Source organism: Lagenorhynchus albirostris, chromosome 15, assembly GCF_949774975.1.
Source record: "Lagenorhynchus albirostris chromosome 15, mLagAlb1.1, whole genome shotgun sequence".
Lineage (NCBI taxonomy): Eukaryota > Metazoa > Chordata > Mammalia > Artiodactyla > Delphinidae > Lagenorhynchus > Lagenorhynchus albirostris.
In genome coordinates, this window is record NC_083109.1 from 519146 (window position 1) to 538678 (window position 19533).

A 19533-nucleotide genomic window follows, 5' to 3' on the forward strand; every position below is an offset into this window, starting at 1 on the left:
CAGGCCTCACGTCTCGAGCCTCCACCTCTGGAACCCATCACACTAGCCTTGGGTCCTCTCCCAGCAGGACCGGACACCCTGTTTTCCCTCGGCTTCCTTGCTTCCACTAGCGCCCCCTCACTGGGGAGCCCATGGGTTCAGGGAAAGTTGGCAACAATCACCTTGGGCGATTCTTCTCTCCTGGGACCGGGTCCCGAAGTGAGGGCTCTACACACGCACACCCTTCTCAGGGCCTGACGGATCTTCCAGACCAAGATGAGAGGTCGTGTGTCCCCCTGGCCTGGCCTGCCCCAGTAGCATGTGTGTGTGTGGGGGGTCCCGCTGATCTCTGACAGCTCTGATGTAGTGCGTGCGCCACGGGGCGCGGGCATCTTGTGATGAGGTGCGCTGCTGTGTGGCTGCCGTGAGCCTGAATCCAGCTGCGTGTGAGTGCGTGTGAGCAAGTGTGTGCACGTGCTCCGAGCATGGCTGTGATGCTGTGACGGTGTGGCCATGTGACTCGACGTGACCCTCCATGAGGATGACTGTGTGACACCCAGGGTGTCTGAGACTCTGTGTGCGCATGCGTGTGTCTGTGTGTCAGCCTGGGTGTCGGTGCACATGGGTCTGCTGCCTGAGCGTGTGTACAGAGGTGAACAAGGTGTGGGGCTGTTCTTACAGGTGTCCTGCCTCTGAGAGGCACGGGGACATCACCTCTCTGTTAGCTGGAATGAGCCCCACACCTCGGCGGGTGGAGTCGGGGAGTGACACCTGGGCCCCCATCCCCACCTCATGGTGAGCAGGGCCCGGAGACCCCAAAGACAAAGGGACAGAGAAAGACAAGCTGACGGGGGGGGGGCAGGCGATGGACTCACAGGTGGAGAGAGGAGCCCTGGGCGGGTCGAGGCACAGACAGAAATGGCCCCCAGGACACCAAGGACAGTGCTGGTACACAGGAAAGAGGCAGGGAGTGAGGCCCAAAGGGACAAGGGTGGTCCAGTCCAGCCGCATCTGTCACGGTGGGAGGCAGCTCTGAGACACCAATGCTGAGTCCTGGGCTCACGCACGAAGGCTCACATCACCCATGAGTGTGCACACCCAGCTCTCATGGCCCCTGACTCCCACTCTGGGCCTGCCCCTGGTAGGGGGACAGGTGACCCACCCACTGGAGCCCTGGGTTAGCAGGGCCAAGGTGCGCCCCCCCCCCATCGTGGGGTTGGTCTCTGTACAGATGGGGACCCATAGCCGCCAGACTCCAGCAGCCTCTGCCCCCTGCCACACCCTGGGGGGCAGACCCTCCCATCTCCTCCCCCAACCCCCTGGCCAGGGCAGGGGGAAGGGAAGACCAGCCCAGCCTCTCCTACCGCCTAGAGCCATGTGACCAGACCCTCAGAGGGCCCCCCTGTCTGGGCGCAGGCATCACCTCACCTGTGCCCCACCCCAGAGACACCCGTGGACACACATGGAGAGAGGCTGCAGGTGGGCAGGCAAGGCCGTCTCTCATGTACGTGGACAGCTTTCTAACATCCTCCTCACCCCACCCTCGGAGTCAGGAGGATGGGGGCCTCAGGGTGCCTGGGGTGGCACAGGCCCCACTGCCCAAGTGCGGAAGGGCCGAGTAGCTTGCTCCCCAGAAGACCCTCCCTCAGTGCCAGCGTGGGATGCCGGGGGGGCATGGGGGGTCCGGGGGTCCCAATTTGGACCAAGTCCCTGGAGCCAGGGGCTGGGGGCATTCAGGAGCAGAATCAGGACTGGGGACGCGCGCGCACACACACACACACACACTCACATACATGCGCGCGCGCGCGCACACACACATGCGGAGGGCAGCTGTTTTCAGAGAGTGCCTCAGGTGGGCACCATGCCTGGGGCCCTCCCAAGGAACCTGCCCTGCAGGCTGGGCCGCCCTCCTAGGCAGGACTACAGCTCCAGGGCCTGGGTGGTTCCAGCCCTGGGTCAGGCTCCCCTGCCCCCCACCCCCCGGCTCCACCCACCTGCTTCCCCTAAGGTCAGAGAAGGGATGTCCCCACCCCCAGCTCCCGCTGAGTCAGGCCCGCCAGGAACAGACCCAGGCGACCTAGCTCCTGGCGGGAAGTTCTAGCAGCCGGGCCTGGCCTGAGCCACAGCTCCCACACCCAGGACCCAGCCTAGCCTGGGGGTGACCTGAGCCGAGGTGTGGAACTCTCCCCAGCAAGCCGCCCACAGGAGGAGGTGGGGGGGGGGTTAGAGCAGGTAAGGTGCACCCCTCTCCCCCGTAGGCACTGTCATCACCTCGACACCCTCAGGAACACCCCACACACAACCAGACACACACCACACCAGGAGCAAAGCTGTGCTCACACACCCGCCCCCAACAAGGCCAGGCTGGGCAGGCGAAGAGGAACTGAACTGTCCACCCACTTGATGGACAAATACGCTGGACAGTCCAGCTGCTCAGCTGACAGCCTCCAACACCTACAGACACTTCTAAGGGGACAACTCGGTGGTTTCTAATCTGTTCACAGGGTGGTATAACTATGAGCACTAACTTCAGCACTTTTCCATCACCCCAAAAGAACCTCGTCCCCACTAGCTGTCACTTCCCATCCTCCTTGCTCCCAGCCCCTGGGAGACACTAAGCTGCTTTCTGTCTCTGCAGACTTGCCTATTCTGGACTTCGTGTAAGTGGCCTTGAGAGCCTGGCTTCTCTCACTGAGCATCGAGTGTTCAAGGTTCATCCATGTTGTAAACTGAATCAAAAACTTCATTCCTTTTAAAGGCTGTATAATATTCCACTGTATGGAAGGAACACAGTCTATTTATCTCTTCAGCAGCTGATGGACACTGAGGTTGTTTCCATGTTTTGGCTACCGTGATTACTGATGCTATGAACATTCGTGTGCAAGGTTTTACGTGGATGTTTTCAGGAAAGTAACATAAATGTGTATCTCTAATGACCAAGTCTGAACAAGTAGATTAAGTACCTCAAATTCATATGCTGGGTAAATGACCCTGAGAAAACCATCATTCAAAAGGACACATGTACCCCAATGTTCATTGCAGCACTATTTACAATAGCCAGGACAATGGACAGAGAAGATGTGGTACATATATACAATGGAATGTTACTCAGCCATTAAAAAGGAATGAAATTGGGTCATTTGTAGAGATGTGGATGGAGTTAGAGCCTGTCATACAGAGTGAAGTAAGCCCAAAAGAGAAAAACAAATAGTGTATATTAACGCATATGTGGAATCTAGAAAAATTGTACAGATGAACCTATTTGCAGGGCAGGAATAGAGACGCAGAGTGGAGAACGGACATGTGGACACAGGGTGGGGAGGGGAGGGTGGGAGGAACTGGGAGATCAGGTTTGACATAAATACACTACCATGTGTCAAACGGAAAGCTAGTGGGAACCTGCTGTATAGCACAGGGGGCTCAGCTCGGTGCTCTGTGACAGCCTAGGTGGCTGGGATGGGGGTGGGGGGGGAGGTCCAAGAGGGAGGGGATATAGGCATACATAGAGCTGATTCACTTCATTGTACAGCAGAAACTAACAGGACATTCTGAAGCAATTATACTCCAGTAAAACCCAAAATTCATATGCTAGAGCAGCTACCCCCCAAGGGGGGCCCCAGAGCGGCTGACCTCCAGTCCCAACAGGGTGCTCACAAGCGAGACTCAACCCTCCACCCAGCCCACCCCCCACTCCTGCCCCAAGCTTGGGAAGGGGCCCCAAGGGGCAGGCGCCAGTCCAGTCCACCGCGGGTTCTGGCCAAGCGTGTGGGAGTTCCTGGCCCAGGACTGGGGAGGAGGAGGGACGGGAGCGCCACTGTTCCTCCTCTTTGTGTTTCAGAACACAGCCCCCTCGGCTTCCTTCCACCCCCTCTACCTCTGCACAAGCACCCAGCCTCCCAGGGAAGCCCGGCACGGCTCCCCACCCTCTGCCTTATCTTCCACGCCCCCGACCCACGCCCCCTTCCTGCTCTGGCCAGCACAACCCGGCCCATCCCCCAGGACCCCTCTCCCACGCCCCCGCGCTATTCCCCCACGACCCCACCCCCCTGCCCCACGACCCCGCCCTGTCTCCCACGCCCCCGCCCGCCCGCGCGAGAAAACAGGAAGGGGCCCGCGGCGGCGGCGGCGGCGCTGGAAGGAAGCGCAGGAAGCGGCGGCGGGTGCGGCGCTTATCTCGGGCCCCAGCCGGACCCCTGGCCTCGCGCCCCACGCCGGCCGGGCAGGGGACGTGGGGGCGGCCGGAGGACAGGCCTGCTCACCTGGCGGGGGGCCCTGGCCGCCTTACCACCGAGCCACAACTGTCACAACTGGGCCATGTAGGGAGGCGACGGGACTTCACTGAGCCAGGCTGTGCCCCTCCAGCCCGGGGACCCAGGGGCCGGTGTCCAACCGCAGGGCGCCCCACCTCCCCACAACGCTCACTGGCCCGCCCCGCCCCCAGGCCCTGACCGCCCCGTTTCCCCCCTTACAAGGACTCGCTTTGCCCTGCAGGTGCGGGCTCCCTGCTGCTTCTTCCGGGCTTTAACTCTTGGAGGGGTGGGGGGAACGACGCGCCGATGGTTGTTTCTGTGTTTACAAAGCTGGGTCTTTTCCTGGGGAGGGGGCAGGATGGGAACTGTCTCTGGGCGCCCCCCAGGGTCCCGAAGGCCACTGGCAGGGACAATGGGCTCCAACACCTGGCACTCCACCCCCCCCACCCCACCCCCGCCCCATGAGTATGTGCTTTGCTTCCTGGAGTGGGGGGCCGCGTGTGTTTCCGCGTCAGCCACGACTGGAACGGCGCCTCCGCGCACACCTGCAGGCAGGGACCCCACACTCAGGCTCACAGGCAAGAGCCCGAGGGCCCTCAGGTCTGGTGCAGGTGTTTCCTCCCGCGCCTTCGCGGCACCCAGCGCCAGATGCAGGGTCCGGCCGACTCACGTCCTGTCCCAGAGCCCTGGCTCCGCGAACGCGGAGGTGTGTCTGTTCAGGGCCTGGCATGGCGGGCACCCGTCTTTCCCACAACCTCCCACCGCCTCCTGGTGCTCAGCTGGGCTGGGGTGGCGGCCAGTAGGGGAGGGGACACGGGGGAGGTGCCGCTGGAGCCCATGAGTAGGCCCCAGGCAGGGCAAAGGCGCTCTGCCGCCCTCAGAAGGGCCAGTGCTCGAGGTTGGCACGGACCCCACCCCTGTGGTCTGTTGGCAGCCTGGGGAGGGGCAGAGGTGGGAAGTGGGGGTCGAGAGAGAGAGGGGCCTGTGGGCGGGGGCAGGGAACACACACGTGGCACAGTTGGGATCACGTTTTTGGTTTTCCGAATCCGGAGACTAGTTTGCCTGTTGCCCGTGTTCCAGATGTTCTTACAAAGGCTCCCAGTCTGGGGAGGCCGTGGGACCCGGACTACCCTTCAAAGCTGCCTGGCCCCTCCTTGCAGCGCTGCACATGGGCGGTCTGGCTCCCTGGCCAGCGCTCTGCGGCGCATCTGCCACCCCGGCACAGCCCCTCCCCCTAGGTCTCAGCCACCACACACACACACACCCCCCCCCCCGCCCCGGTGAAGCAGCTGAGAAGGCACGTGTGTAGGACAGGACACCACAGGGTGCAGGCCCCAACCCCACCACGTGTGTGCCCCAGAAGAGTGTTTTATGGAGGAAGAACCAGGCTCAGGCCACATGCCTAGGGCCTTGGCAGGGAAGGCAGGGCACAGGGGCCTGGCAGATACCTCGAGTCCACGAAAGGCGGGGCCCATCCACCGGGTCACACCGCCTACACTCTGCCCTCCGTGGCCCCGTGACCCCTGGCCAGTGGCTCTGTCCTCACCGTTGAGTCTCTTTCCATCTCTCTGTCGGTTCTGGTCAGTTCCAGCCAGCAAAGATTTGGGTAGCTCATGTGCCCCAGTGCTGAGCCTGGAGGGCCAGACCTCAGGTCTGAGCAGGGCAGCCCAGCTTTCCCTCCACCTGTCCCAGACGTGGTCTGGTTGGGGTGTCCCCGCCCTGGACAAGTGGACCTCGTCCCAGAAGCCAGAAGCCCACCCTGCCCTCATCGTGCATGAGCAAAGATGCTGAAGTGGGTTGAAGGGTGGCCCCAGAGATACGCCACCTCCCAGAACCTACGAGTGGGACCCTACGTGGAAAAAGGGTCGTGGCAGATGTAATTAAGGATCTTGAGGTGAGGAGATCATCCTAGATTACCCAGGAGGCACTAAATCCAGCAGCAAAGATCCTCAGAGAGGAGAGACGGCCACACGAAGCAAAGGCAGGTATTGGAGCGACGCAGCCACAAGCGAAGAAATACCCGGAGCCCCCAGAAGCTTCAAGAAGCAGGAATGGTTTCGCCCCTGGAGGGAGCACAGCCCAGCCCTACGACACCTGATTTCGGGCCAATGATACTGATTTTGGACGACCTCTGGCCTCCAGAACTGTGAGAGAAGAAAATTTTACTGTGTTAGGTCACCTAGTTTGTGCTAATTTGTTATAGCAGCTCTAGCAAACTAATACAGATGGTTTCTGAGATGTGGGGACAGCGGCCCGTGTCCCCACAGCCATGACGCTGACCCATCATCCGGGGGTTGGCAGAAGCAGGCCTGGGCACGATGTGCAGAGCCTCTGCCTGGCACTGAGGCCTCGAGAGAAGGTGCAGAGGGTGGACAGCGGTGGCCGGGCCGGGGGTGGGGGTCTTGTGCTGAGAACAACATCGAAGTGGGATGAGGGAGGGACCACTGGGGTCTTCGAGCTCAGGCCACAGGCCTCCAGCCGCCACGCCCAGGCGGTCAATTTGCCAGGACAGACCAGGGTTAGACATCAGGAGGGTGTGCCTGAGAGAGGGGCACCCTGCCAGACAGGGTGGGGCAGGAACCTGGACCTGTGCACTCACACATCCCTGTGCACACACACCTCGACATATACATTTGTGTACACACACACACACACACGCTCACTACCGGGGAGGCTCTGGCAGGGGCCCCCAGGGAGGAACAGCCGGGCCAGGGTGCAGGAGCATCTTGTCCACCACCATGGTTGCAGTCCAGGACTCAGACGGAGATTGTGTCCCTGTAACTAAGGCCTCTGCTCCTCCTCCCAGCCCCCCTGAAACGGGGGTTTGTTGGGAACTGCCTCAGGCATGGGCGGACAGAAAGGGCTGCCCATTGCCCGCTCACCACGGCAGCAAGGAGTGCTGTGGGTGGGCAGCAGCCATGACGGCCCAGAGGCCACGCCCAGGCGCCCTTAGGAGGCGCACTCTCCCCACAGGCCCTGGCGCTGAGGTCCAAGTGCAAGGAGCCAGGTGCCCTGGGGAAAGCAGGAGCGTGGTGGGGGCCTCTGTGGAGGGCCTGTCCCTCCCCGTCCCCACACCCAGACCCCCGGACTCTCTTACTGACCTTCTACCAGGCCCGATTCATCTCCCCCAAGCCTTGTGCTCCAACCAAAGCAGGACCTTTCCCTCCTACCCGGACGCCCAGCAGGAGCCAGCGGCGTGACTGCTCCCCTCAGCTTGCTCCTCCACCAGTGTTCCCCGAGTTCAAGACGAGGACTCCCCCAGGGACTCGGGCCAGGACCCTGGGGCTGCCCGCACCTCCCCTCACCCCATTCATGTCCAAGCCCACCTCCTCCAGCCTCACCTCAACCACACAGGCCCCCTGCCCAGGCCACCCTCACACTCAGAGTGCGACCACGTGGCCTGGGAACCTACAAGGCGGCTGCATGCACCCTGAGGTCCCCAGCCTGCACACAGGGCACGTGCGGGCTGTCACTCTGCTCGGGGCCTGGCTCTCATCCCGGCCCTTACACTTCGGGCTGTGAGGTCTGGGGCAAGTCCTGTAACCTCCCCGTGCCTCCGTTTCCTCCTGTACGAACCAGGGGCAGTGGCTCCTGCTACTCGGACTGAACGCGTCCACACGCGCACGATGGGGCGCTCAGGGCCAGCTGTGCCCTGCTGACGGCATCCGCCAGCAAGGCCTGTCTGCATCTCCTGCTCGCCTCTGTTCTGCCAGGGTGCCCAGGGCAAGGCCTGCTTCGGTGCCTACTGGGTCCGTCCACCTGTCAGGGGAGAGCATGATGACAGGTGTGCCGACCAGGCACCCACCTTGACCAGGTGCTCTGCCTGCCCTGCTGCGCCCCCTCCACAGGCTGTGATCCGGGAGGGGGCCACGGACCTCCAGGCCTACGCGGCTGTAGGTGCGGGACTCCAGGGATCAGCCCTCCACCGGGCCACGCAAACATAAGGTCCCAGGACCCGAGACGGTGGGTCCCTGGCTGGCCTGTCCAGTCCCGCCGCCGAGGAGCTGCTGCCACCCTTCCCAGGCCACAGGAAATGGCCCGGCCCAGCTTGCAGCCAGGGCCGCAGCTCGCTTCCCTTCAGGCCCGTTTCCTTTATCCGGTTGTTTTGCTCCGAATTCACAAAGCTCAGCCTTCCCCTCCCCTCCATTTCCACCCTTCCCCCATCCCAGAGTGGAGCAGGACGGATACGATGCTACATTTTAGGACCAGCAGGAGTCCCCATCTGCCCCCGCCCAAGCCTGCAGCGCCGACTTAGCAGGAGTCCCGTCCCGAGGCGCCCCCTGCTGGCCGAGCCTGGGAACACCGCCGCTCCCCCCTCCCCCACACCGCGTGTGCGGGAGGCCCCAGCGCCCCCTCCCCACCGAGGCGCGGACCCGGGGCGGCCTGGCCCCACAGCTGGCAGGCGAAGAAAGAGCGAACAGGGCCGCAGCACCAGCTCAGTTTATTGGGGCCTTGCTGGGGGCGGAGGGCGGGCCCCCTCCGGGACCAGCTCGCCAGGCGGGCCCCGCCTCCCAGTCCCGGGCCCTCCGAGGAGTGCGGGCCGCGGCGAGGGAGGGGCCGAGCCGCAAGGCCCTTTCCCAATCCCCGCGCGCTCGGGGCGCTTAGGAGCCCCAGGAGCCGTCGCTGGCCGCGGCGCGCAGCGCGAAGAGTTTCTCCCAGCAGGTGGCGACGGCGTCCAGGGCGCGCAGCAGGAGCCGCCTCCGGCCGCCCCGACGCCGAAGAGGGCGCGTCTCGGGCCGCCGGCTCCGCTGTCGGGGACGCGTCGGTCAGGGCGTGGGCACGGTCCCCGCCCGCCCCCTCCCCCGCAGCTCGTGTCCAGCCCCTGGGAAGGGAGACCGCGGGGCCGTGGGAGCGAGCGGGGACGCGCACCTGGCGCAGCGTCCGGCAGTGGCGCCGCATCACCGCCTCGGTGCGCACCGCCACGGTCCAAGCCGCCTTTTCCAGAGCCCCGCGGCGGCCCCCGGCCACCGCCCCACGTAGGGTCCGACCCAGGGCCACGATGGACAGTAGGATACTGTGCTCCTGGGGAGGGAGGAAGCGGGGGGCTGGGGGAGGAGCCCCGTGGGGAGGGGGCTGGAGGGCTTGGGTGGTGATGTCTCCATACCTTCTGGGCGCCACAGGAGGCTCCCACCCGGCCCCGCCATCGGGAGGCCGCGGCTCCAGTCAGGTTTTTCTGAATGAAATGGAGCTGTCTGGAGCCCGGCCCAGTCCACCTCACCGCGGCCTGCAGGTCCTCGAAGATGACCGCGCGGTAGTGGTGGAGCACGTCGGGGACGCTGCAGGCGCCGAGCCTGGCCCGGCCCGGCGCAGCCCCCAGCAGTGCCAGCAGGAGCGCCCAGAGCGCGGGCCTGGGGGGGCCCTGGAAGGGATACAGGCTCAGAGCCTGCGGAGGCGCCGACCCTCCTGCAGCACTGCGGGCAATGTGCTCCCCCCCCGCCACCCCCGATCCCGATCCACACACACCTGTACAAGGGAATCTCTAAGCTGGTATAACGGAGACGTCGCCATGCCATTCAACAAATGCTCTAGGCACAGGGCTGGCAGGTTTGGGGAAGGACAGACGACAGCACCCGCGGCTCTGATCTGCATGGGTGTGAGGGCCCAAGTACCCGTAAGACTGGGGGGCAGGACTGACCTAGGTCTGCCTACAGCGGGAAGCACCCCCTGTACAGTCTCACTCTTGGCCATGCCCTGACCCATGCCCACCAGAGCTGGGCTCATCGCCAGGTGCCCCACAGGAGAGGGCAGAACTGATCTGCCCCCTCAATGGCCGAGCAGCTTCTCCTCACCCTCCCCATGGCTCTGCTACCAGCTCTGAGAGCCATGGGGGCTGGGGTTCCCTTGCACCCCCAACCCAACCAGGACAGGGGTGAGGGCTCAGAGCTCAAGGCCACACCCCTTTGGGAGGGGAAGGCTTGGGGAAAGCCCAAGGCGAAGGGAGGAAGGGGACCGTGGTCCACACCACCAGGGCTCCCCTCCCCCAGAAAGAAAACTGGCTCTCATGGTGAAGAAGCCCACCCCCACTCAGAAGCCCGAATATCAGAGAGAGCGAGCAGCTTGTCTGCAGGCTCCCAGCCCCCGGGCTGGAGTCACACAGCACTGGAAAATCAATCATGTGAACCCAGCGAGACTTGGGACTCGAGACACAGGACTCGACTCTGCTTCCCAGCCTGGCAGGAGAGCCTGACCACGCAGGGCCGGACCTGGAGTCCGTGGGGGCTCCCTGCCTGAGGCACCCGGCAGCGTCGGCCGGAGGACCAAATGCAATTAGCTGTGGGCCCTTCTCGAAGCCCACCCCCTCCCTAGACAGGCTTGGCATGATGGCCAGCTCAGTCGCCCCCTCTGCCTGCTGAGGATCAGAGATCATAGTGAGCACAAGAGCCGTTGGTGCTGGAGGGACGTCCAAGTGGGGTAGGTTGGTTGCCCAGGGTGTCCCGGGAAGGCCTGTCTGCCCCTGACCAGGGCCCGAGGCTCAGGCCAGTCCAACCCATGAGGACAGGGTGGCCCCAGCTCCAGGAGGGAGACTCCCTCCCCCCGCCGCTGCAGCTGCCCGGAAGGCCCGTCAGGAGCACCCAGGGCCAGGCTGCGGTGACGGGAACCAAGGGGAGTTTCCCGGTGGGGACACGGCGGGACAGCAGCCTCTCCTGGGCTGTGCACGCTCCCTGCGCAGCCGAAGTCAGCCCCCTCCCCAGCGGCCCACAGCTGCTCACCATGGGCTTCTCAGGCTCAGGCCCTCCCTCACTCCCGCCAGTGGGCCTGGGACATGATCCTGGGGTCCTCAGGTGGGGAGCGCCTCTGCCACTCCAGGTCCGCTCCAAACCCGGCCGACAAGGCTTCCCTGGACGGCAGGCAGCCGAGGCTTTTGAAGTTGGCTCCTCTGAGCAAAGGGGGGAGGGAGGAGGGAGGCCCCAGGATCCCAGCCCTGCCCCCTCCCTCTCCCCACCGCTATCCAATCACTTCTTCAATTAACCTGACCCTGGAGCCCAGCCCCACCGGGCTGTCTTCCCACCCAGTGGATCTTGGATTAAGCCGGACCTGGGAGATCTTCTCTGCCGAGGAGGGGCCAGGGCGCTCGGTGGGCAGAGAGCAGGGTAGGGCCCGGCTGCCGGGGAAGGGGAGCCAGGAGAAGCGGGGTCGCCCTTCTCCAGGGCCTTCCTCGGTGGTCAGCAGCTGCTGCCTCTGCCAGGAACTTGGCCACCAGCAGGACCAGGTGAGCAGGACGTAACCCTCCCACCCCCCAGCTCCCCCACCCTGACGTCCGGGGGGTCCTGCCCCAGCAGGTCCCAGGCAGGGGACTTCCCGGCTCCCCGCTGGCCCAGCACTCAGGGGAGAGGTGCTTCCCACTGCTCGCCCGTCCTGGGCTGAGGGGGGTCTTTTGCCGGGGGAGCTCACGGCCACTCACCAACCAGGCTTGCAGGGAGCCGGGCCACAGCACCCTGCCGGGCAGTGTGCTGGGGCTGCCCAGCCCTGCCCAAGCCTAGGAACTCAGCTAGCCTTGAGCTGGAACTGAAAAATGTCAGTGGAAGAAAAGCTAAGAGATGTTTTCCCCAGGGAGAAAAGTAGTTTCACCACCACCTCGAGGCATTGAGAAAACAATCCCCAGGCAAACGAGGAGACATTTGCATGTGGCCAATCAGATGCTCTGGAACGTTCCAAGGGCCCTGTGGGAGGCCTCACCTGACCTGAGATCAGAGAAAGTGTCCGGGAGAAGCCACAAGCAACTGAGGGCTGCCAGCTGCCCTGTGGCCGCAGCCAAGTCACTGCCCCTTCCTGGGCCTCAGTTTCCACATCTGTACAGGGACAGGCTGGCTTTCAAGCTCCTAAAAACTTCAGGACTCACTTTCCAGTGCAATGGGCAGGACCTCCTCCAAAAGGGATCACAGGAAACTCCTGAGGTCAGCGACAACACCCAGGAACCTCCGGCATGGCCCTCTGGGACTGGCTGACCTCGGGTAAGGAGAGGAAGGATTTCCAGAGCCACAGACCATCCGTGAGCGGGGCCTGCCCCGGGCGCCCACCCTGGCACCAGCAGTTCCTGACCCCACACAGGGATGGTCCGATCCCGCCCAGGGCTGGCCACGACCTTGTGGCTCCCAGAGCGACGGAGGTGGACCCGGCTGGGCCCGTGCTCTGCAGGCAGATGCCCACGCCCTTGGTGCTGACGAGAAGGGCATGCTCCCCAACCTCGGCTGCTGCCAGAGGGCTAAGCCACGGGTCAGTGACTGACCCGCAGAACGAGCACCGAGGAGCCCCTCTGGGATCGTTTCTTACAAAAGAATGTGTGGGAGTAACCGCCAGCCGCCCTTCTCGTCACCACACGTGACGATCCGCATCTCTTCGCCCGGCCCATGGCCTCTGGACCGACCCTGACCTCCGGCCAGATGTCTCCAGCCGTGGCCAACGCACCCCCTTCCAAGAGAACTAGCTAGTTTCCAACTGGACACAGACGCAGGGATCCAGAGCCCGAGGAAGTCTTTCATCCTCACATGGTGAAAACACACTCAAGTCTCCCAAGTAATGAATGCATTTGCAGTCTAAAGAGAGGACAGTTACAAGTGCTTTAGCATAAAATTGCTGACGCCAAATTAGCAAAAGTGAATTCACCTGCCAATGGGAGCGAGCCTCTCACACGCTGGGGGCAGCACCTCAGGGGCCAGGCCCGTCCGCACCCAGGAAAGTCACCTACCCAGGGGCACATGCAGCCTGCCGCTGCGGGCTGGTGGGGGCCGCAGAGCACCCCGGGGCGGGAGAGCGCGTGCACCAGCAGGGGCACTGGAGTCGCCAGGCCAGCCAGACCCCGGCTGTCCCCACGCGGGGCTTTTACCCAGGACATGAGGTCCTGACACCATCTCCATAAAGCCCTGGAGAGCCTCACCGCTCCCCTGGCGTCTCCTCTGTGGGCACGGGCTCACGAGGCCCCCTGGAAAGTGAGCCCCGTCCAGCGCGGGGCAGACTGGGGCGGCCAAAGCATGCGAGGGGAGGGCTCGGAGAACACCCGCCGGCCACAAACCCCACGACTACTAGAAAGCCTTTAATCAAAGACAGGACAGACAGCTCTCACGCCCCCCGCCCCGCCCCCAGCCAGCAGGGCCGGAACAGTCAGAAGGTGTTCTTGATGCGGGCCGCCACCAGCACCAGGATCTCCCCGATCTTCCGCTGCCAGTTGGCGATGTCCTTGGACGTGGCGCACCACAGCTCCCCGTGCCGGGGCTCGGCGTTCTCGCAGCGCCTTTTCACCTCCTCCCGCTGCTCCTGGGTGGGGACCGCGGGCACGTGAGGCGCCCCCACTCCTCCGCCGCCCCCAGCCCCGCTCCCCGGGAGCAGGCCCGCCACATTCCACCAGGCCTCACACCAGTGCCCGCACCCGCCCCCCAACTGGGAGCCAACCAGCTCCCCCAAGCCTGGCTTCCACATCCTGTGGGGACCCAACGGGACTGGGCTCTGGGAGGGCTCCTGCATAGGAGGACAGGTCCCCCGAGGCACAAGGACGACTCCCAGGCCTCCAGCTCCAGCCCCATTTGTGCCATGGCCCGAGCCCCCATCACAACCAACTCATTAAAAGATGCCCCAAACATCTAAATCTCAGGCTGGGAGGCTCCAAGGCTGTAGCCAGAAAGCCGCGTGGAAGCTGAATCAGCCGCCAGCGCTGCGGGACAGGTGGGGCGGGGGCAGCGGGCGGCAGGTGCCTCACCTCTGTGCCGTGCTGCAGCTCGAACTTGTAGAAGAAGGCCCAGGCATCCCCCAGGTCCGAGTCGATCTTCACGGTGCGGTGGAACCACTCCCGGGCCTTGGTGATCTTCCGCTCGCTCCAGAACAGCCTGGGGGGAAGCAGCAGGGCGGGACGGAGTGAGCGGCGGCCAGGGGACGGCGCTGGGGGGCACTCTGGGGCTGGCCCTGGCCTCCTCGGGCCACAGCCCGCTCCCGGGTGCGCTGGACCATGAGCCCGGTCAGTCTAGTGACCTGCCACAGGCAGCCACAGTGGCACAGAGCCTGGCTCAGGCACTGCTGGTCTTGTCCTCTCCCTGGAGAGCTTGGGCTTCCCACAGGGGTGCCGAGGAATCAGTCCTGATCACCCGGAAACCACTCCAGGTGACTAACCTGAAACCCTCCTTCAAGTGTCTAACCAAAGCATTTCTTAAAAAACCACCCACAGAGCAAGAACTTCAAACTCCCTTAAATTATTTTCCTTTGAGTAAAATACAGGGAGATGAAAGTAATAAACCTGACAGAAATTAAATCAAGGCTCTGATTAGGGAAAGTGAACTGAAGTTTCTGCCTGCTCCTCCATATTCACCTTCTGGAACGTTCTGCCCTACCAGGCAGCTCCAGCAGGAACCCAAGCCAACACTGAGAACCTGGGCTACACCAGCAGACACAGCAACCTGGAAACTAGGCCCAGGAGAGGATCCACAGCGTCAGAAACCAAGTCAGGGGCCCAGGGAGCCTTGCCGACATGCCAGCGAGGGGAGGGCAGGCCAGCGGGGAGGCGCGGTGGGCACTCTGACAGCCGCCCACCGGGGCCTCCGGGTGGCTTCCATCCTCCACCCAGCTCCGCAGCCAGAAGCACCCGAGCAGACGTCCACCACGCACCCTCCAGGCAGCTGTTCGGGCTGCTCTCAGCTACAAAATGGAATAATGTCATGCTCGGATAGCTTGATTGTTTTTTAAGCCTTGTGGTATCCTTAATTGCTAATGTTAGATAAACTGTGATTTAAAGAGCACAAACTCAGATAGCAGCACACAGAGCACCCGCCTGGGAACAGCAAGGAGGGACCTGTTTACCTTACAAAGCCTTTTATGAGGTTTTATGGCAGCCCTATCGGAGTGGAGTCGAAGGCGGAAGGGCGGGAGCCTCCCAGGTGGCCGGGGCCCAGGCTGCGCCTCAGGGGCCCGAGGGAAGCCCCGCGCGCAGTGCCCTCGGCCCCGCGGAGGAGGTGCTGGCAGGAGCTGAGCAAGCAGGTGGGCCAGGCTCCTGCCGGGGCAGCAACAGCGCACAGGAGCTCCTGGGCCCCACACACCCCCTGGCCCAGGGGAGAGCCCAAAGAGCCCTCCTAGCCTGGCCACAGCCAACCCCGGCCGGGTACTCAGGCTGCTCCTCTCAGGCCGTCCATCGTCCTCCTTCTAGAAGGGAGCAGAGACCCTGCGGGGCCAGGAGGTTCTGAAGGCCCTCCACGCCCCCCCAGGGAGCCCGGGACCCAGCACCCTGCAGGACCTTGCAGCGGGAGGTCGACTGCTCACCTCCTCTTGCCCTTGAGGCTGGGAGGCGGCCTCCACACCCCCAGGCACACTGACGGCCTGACCAACGGGCCCTGGATTGTTCCCGGGCTCACACAGGTCAAAGGGTCTGCTTTCTGGCCCTAACGCAATGGAAACAACTGTCTTGCTTACAGCCCTCTGAACCAAAGAAGGTTCACTTGTAACCTAAATTCCGTGTGGCCCAGCGTCAGCAGGCCTGTCTGTCCTGCAACCCAAGGCCCGTGTAGGGATAAACTGAAGAGTAGTGGAGACAGAGAGAGCAGAGCCACAGGAAAGAACCAGGACAGAGGGTCGGGGTCCAGGACGACCCAGGCCATCCAGGTAGCCCATGTCCAGGGGGCCTCTGCCCAGAGATGCGCTCGGACATGGAGCTGTGGAGGCCGTGGCCCAGGGGAGCCCGCCCTGCTCCAGGGACGAGTGAGGGGCTCAGCACCGCCACGAGGACACCTACTTACTTGGCCACAGCCAGGAGCACGTGGGGGTCGTGCTCACACCTCTTCAGGGCATCCACGCTCTTGGTCTTTCGCTGGGGCCTCGCCTCCAGGAAGACGGCTTCAGACCACAGGACCCCTGAAATCCAGACACACAGGCGTCTGCCTCAGCTTTCAGATGTGCCCGTCCACACACAGGCTGCCCAAGGGCAGCCTTGGAAGACCGAGGGTGCCCACAGCTGCACCTCCCGCGTGGCCGCTCACGTCTGCTTGGGCAGCGGAGCAGAGGCCGCCGTGCTGCCTGCCCCACTGCCCACCTGGAGCCACAGGGCCCCACTGGCACGGACGGGACAACATCCTGGGGGCGGCTAGGCTGGAAGTCCCGACAACTTCCAAGGGTTCACTCCCAGGGCCTCAGTGGCTTCACAGCTGAGCCTTTATTGTAACAAAATAAGCAAAAGTGCTACTAAAGATTCAGGCAGAAAGACGACCTGGGATTGATAGCAGCCTGCAAACTGACCCCCAGTGAGTGGTGTATTTCTGACATACACGCAGGTAATTCTACGATGCCACTAAAAACTGTGCGTTCTGAAGAATTCAATAATGAAAAATTCTCACAAAATTTTCAGCTTTAAAGAAAGGCACGGGGGGCTTCCCTGGTGGCGCAGTGGTTGAGAGTCCGCCTGCCGATGCAGGGGACACGGGTTCGTGCCCCGGTCCGGGAAGATCCCACATGCCGCGGAGCGGCTGGGCCCGTGAGCCATGGCCGCTGAGCCTGCGCGTCCGGAGCCTGCGCTCCGCAACGGGAGAGGCCACGGCAGTGAGAGGCCCGCGTACCGCAAAAAAAAAAAAAAAAAAAAAAAAAAAATTACACACGTAACAGAAACTTTAGGAGAGATATTGAATAAAATACCTTAGAGACAGAAGGGATTGATTCTTAAAAAAAAAATAAAATAAAAAAAGGCACGGGGCTTCCCTGCCTGGTGGCGCAGTGGTTAAGAACCCACCTGCCAATGCAGGGGACACGGGTTTGAGCCCTGGTCCAGGAAGATCCCACATGCTGCAGAGCAACTAAGCCCGGGTGACACAACTACTGAGCCTGCACTCTAGAGCCCACGAGCCACAACCACTGAAGCCCGCGCACCTAGAGCCCGTGCTCCGCAACAAGTGATGCCACCGTGATGAGAAGCCCGCGCACCACAAGGAAGAGTAGCTCCCGCTCGCCGCAACTAGAGGAAGCCCACGTGCGGCAACGAAGACCCAACACAGCCAAAAAAAAAAAGGCACAAAACCAAACGCACAGTATGACTTTGATTTTGTGCAATAATACAAGTTGTAAAAATACAAACAAGCTAAAAGCAATGATTTCCAAGTACTGGGCTTACAGGTGATTTTCATGTCCCCTTTTCTGCTCCAAATTCGTTTATACTGCACGTGCACTAACTTACAGACTTGAGATGAAATAGTTAAAAACTAAATGATATATATAAAAAAAAAAAGGTAGCCCCTCAGAACACGAGGTCAAACTCCTCACGCTGAGGCTTGCGTTCAGCCGTCTAAATGGCCGAGTGTAACAGATGTAGTTTTGCCTGTCTGAACCTGATGCCCCTGTCTGCAGCCTGGGAGCGGGGTGCTCACCGGAGTTGGGGCACTCCTGCAGCGCCTTGGCCATGAGCGTGCTGGCGATGTTCTTCAGCCCCGCGCGGTACTCCAGCCGCACAGACTCCAGCCTGCAGAGAGAGGCCCGAGGCGGGGGTCGAGTGCCGTCCACTGGCAGCCCGATGACAAGCGGAAGGTCCTGGGGAGCTGCAGGGGCTGGATTTCCCTACTCTGCCCAGCGGCTCATCTACCAGAGGAGGGAGATGCTGGTGACCCGCACCCTCAAGCCGCCGCAGTAGGCGACACCTGGGGTTCTGATGTCATCGAGGTGCGAATGAAGACGGCCAGGATAAAGACAGACAGGCCTGCTGACGGCTGCTGGGGCACCTCATTGAGCTGACACCCTGAAGGCGCACGCTGCATCTCTGTGTGCACAGCCTCCTATGCATATTCTTCACCCGGCAAACTCCTATTCATCCCTCAAGGCCTTTCCCAGACATCACCTCTTCTGTAGAGTCCACTCTCTCGGCGTCATCCACTCCCGATGCCCTGGCTCTCCTGGGGAACCCTTAATCTGAACACAAGCTACACTGTGTCAAACTACCTTCAGGCCCATCTGAACCCTCCCACGGCTGAGACAGGACTCCTCACGGCTGGCATCTTCCCACAGAGCCTGAGCTGGAAATGCTGCACCAAGCCCTCGGCCTGAGCGTGTGAGCGAGGCTGGCTCATGGCGGGCGGCGCAGGGACTCACCACAGGCCGGGGTTCTTCGGGTTCTTCAGGCGAGACTTCTCCAGAATGGCCCGAGCTCGGGTCAGCTGCCCAACCTTCTCCTCCAGCCGGGAGAGCAAAAGCCACAGGGGTGTGGAGTGGGGACATTTCTTCAACTGCAGCCACAGACACAAGTGAGAGAGGGCTCAGCTGGCATCTGGGGGGCTGTAACAGCCGTGGTGGCTCCTTGAGCCGGGAGTGAGGGCCACCTTTGCCCCCAGAGACCCAGCCGCTTCACGCCCAGGCGTGTGTCTACACGCACGGCTGAACTGTGCACACGTGCACGGGGTGTGTGTTCATGAGCACACTGTGGGTGTCAACACAGCAGCTTGTGCCTTACGTGGGCCGTAAACCGTACTCCGCTGAGTGCAGCATGCACGGCTTGGTGGGGGGGCAGACGCCGGGACCGGGTTAGGGGATGGGCCTGCCCTGAGCCCACAGCCCCTCCGAGCCCGGCGCCCGCCCGGGGAGAGGGCACCCGGCTCACCCCCTGGCTGTAGGCCTCCCGGGCCTTGTCCACAAGCTCCTCCTGCTCCTCGACCTGGCCCTTCATCATCCAGAGCTTGGGGAAGTCCTCATAGTGCTTCAGGGCCTCCTCGCACAGCTCCTGCGCAGCCGCGATGTTCCCCAGCACCCACTCCAGCTTCACAGACTTCATGAACACCTGAGGGGTCAGATGGCCTCAGCCCGGCTCTGGTGCTGGGCCTGGGCTGGGCCAGCACCTTCCTGGCACTCGCCTGACCGAGAGCTCGCCCCGAACGCTGTCTCGTATCTTTTGGGACAAGCTAGGGCTACACACATGACTGCGTTTTAAAGCCAAGAGTGAACAAATGAGCTCCGAGTACTGTGGCCTCAGGCAGGGTGCGGGGCGCGGCGGTCCCCGCACGTGGCGGGCGGGACGGCTCTGCTTACCCGGGCGGTGGGCGCGCTGCTCCGGGCCTTGGCCAGCAGCCTGCGGGCCCGCTCGTACTCGTTGTTCTCGGACTCCAGCTTCACAGCCGCCAGCCAGATCTCCTCGCTGTTGGGGTTAGCCTGTGGGGCAAGCACGCAGCATCAGCAGCGAGCAGGGCGAGGGTACCCTAATCAAAGGCAGCCCGCCTGGGAGCCAGACCGGGCCTCACTCTGCAGCAGGACGTCTAATCCAGGCATGTCCTGGGCTAACGGGGAACGGAGCAGAGTCCAGCCCCAGGACACCGACTTCCTCACAAACAGGCCAGCCTGTCTCACTGCCACAGACGTGCAGCCT

The 19533-nt window shown here is 62.7% G+C and overlaps 2 protein-coding genes across 3 annotated transcripts in view; both read right to left on the reverse strand.

Annotated features, from left to right (window-relative positions):
* Positions 1-8735: 8735 nt before the first annotated feature.
* Positions 8736-9741, reverse strand: C15H20orf204 (chromosome 15 C20orf204 homolog). Its single transcript, XM_060125076.1, has 4 exons — positions 9693-9741; positions 9334-9588; positions 9099-9251; positions 8736-8977 (listed from the first exon to the last, which is right to left on the reverse strand). Exons 1-4 carry the CDS (start codon positions 9735-9737, stop codon positions 8831-8833), a joined length of 600 nt encoding a protein of 199 aa, XP_059981059.1. The 5' UTR covers positions 9738-9741; the 3' UTR covers positions 8736-8830.
* A 3506-nt stretch (positions 9742-13247) lies between these two features.
* PRPF6 (pre-mRNA processing factor 6) overlaps positions 13248-19533 on the reverse strand; it is a 33598-nt gene continuing 27312 nt past the window's right edge. Inside the window, exons 15-21 of one of the 2 annotated variants that reach the window (XM_060124723.1) lie at positions 19200-19319; positions 18775-18951; positions 18270-18403; positions 17555-17646; positions 15941-16055; positions 13921-14047; positions 13248-13481 (exon numbers count right to left, since the gene is read on the reverse strand). In XM_060124723.1, coding sequence (XP_059980706.1) covers positions 13329-13481; positions 13921-14047; positions 15941-16055; positions 17555-17646; positions 18270-18403; positions 18775-18951; positions 19200-19319 — 918 coding nt within the window. In that variant the 3' untranslated portion in view covers positions 13248-13328. Of the gene's footprint in view, positions 13482-13920; positions 14048-15940; positions 16056-17554; positions 17647-18269; positions 18404-18774; positions 18952-19199; positions 19320-19533 lie in introns of those variants that run through there. The other variant, XM_060124724.1, reaches the window with a different exon arrangement.

Excerpts from the sequence above, each read along its gene's own strand:
- C15H20orf204 (XM_060125076.1), bottom strand. The coding sequence starts at position 9,737 with ATGGCGACGTCTCCGTTATACCAGCTTAGAGATTCCCTTGTACAG. Across the intron at positions 9,589-9,692 it reads TTAGAGATTCCCTTGTACAG|GGCCCCCCCAGGCCCGCGCT; the intron begins GTGTGTGTGGAT and ends TATCCCTTCCAG. Across the intron at positions 8,978-9,098 it reads ACTGCCGGACGCTGCGCCAG|CGGAGCCGGCGGCCCGAGAC; the intron begins GTGCGCGTCCCC and ends CGTCCCCGACAG.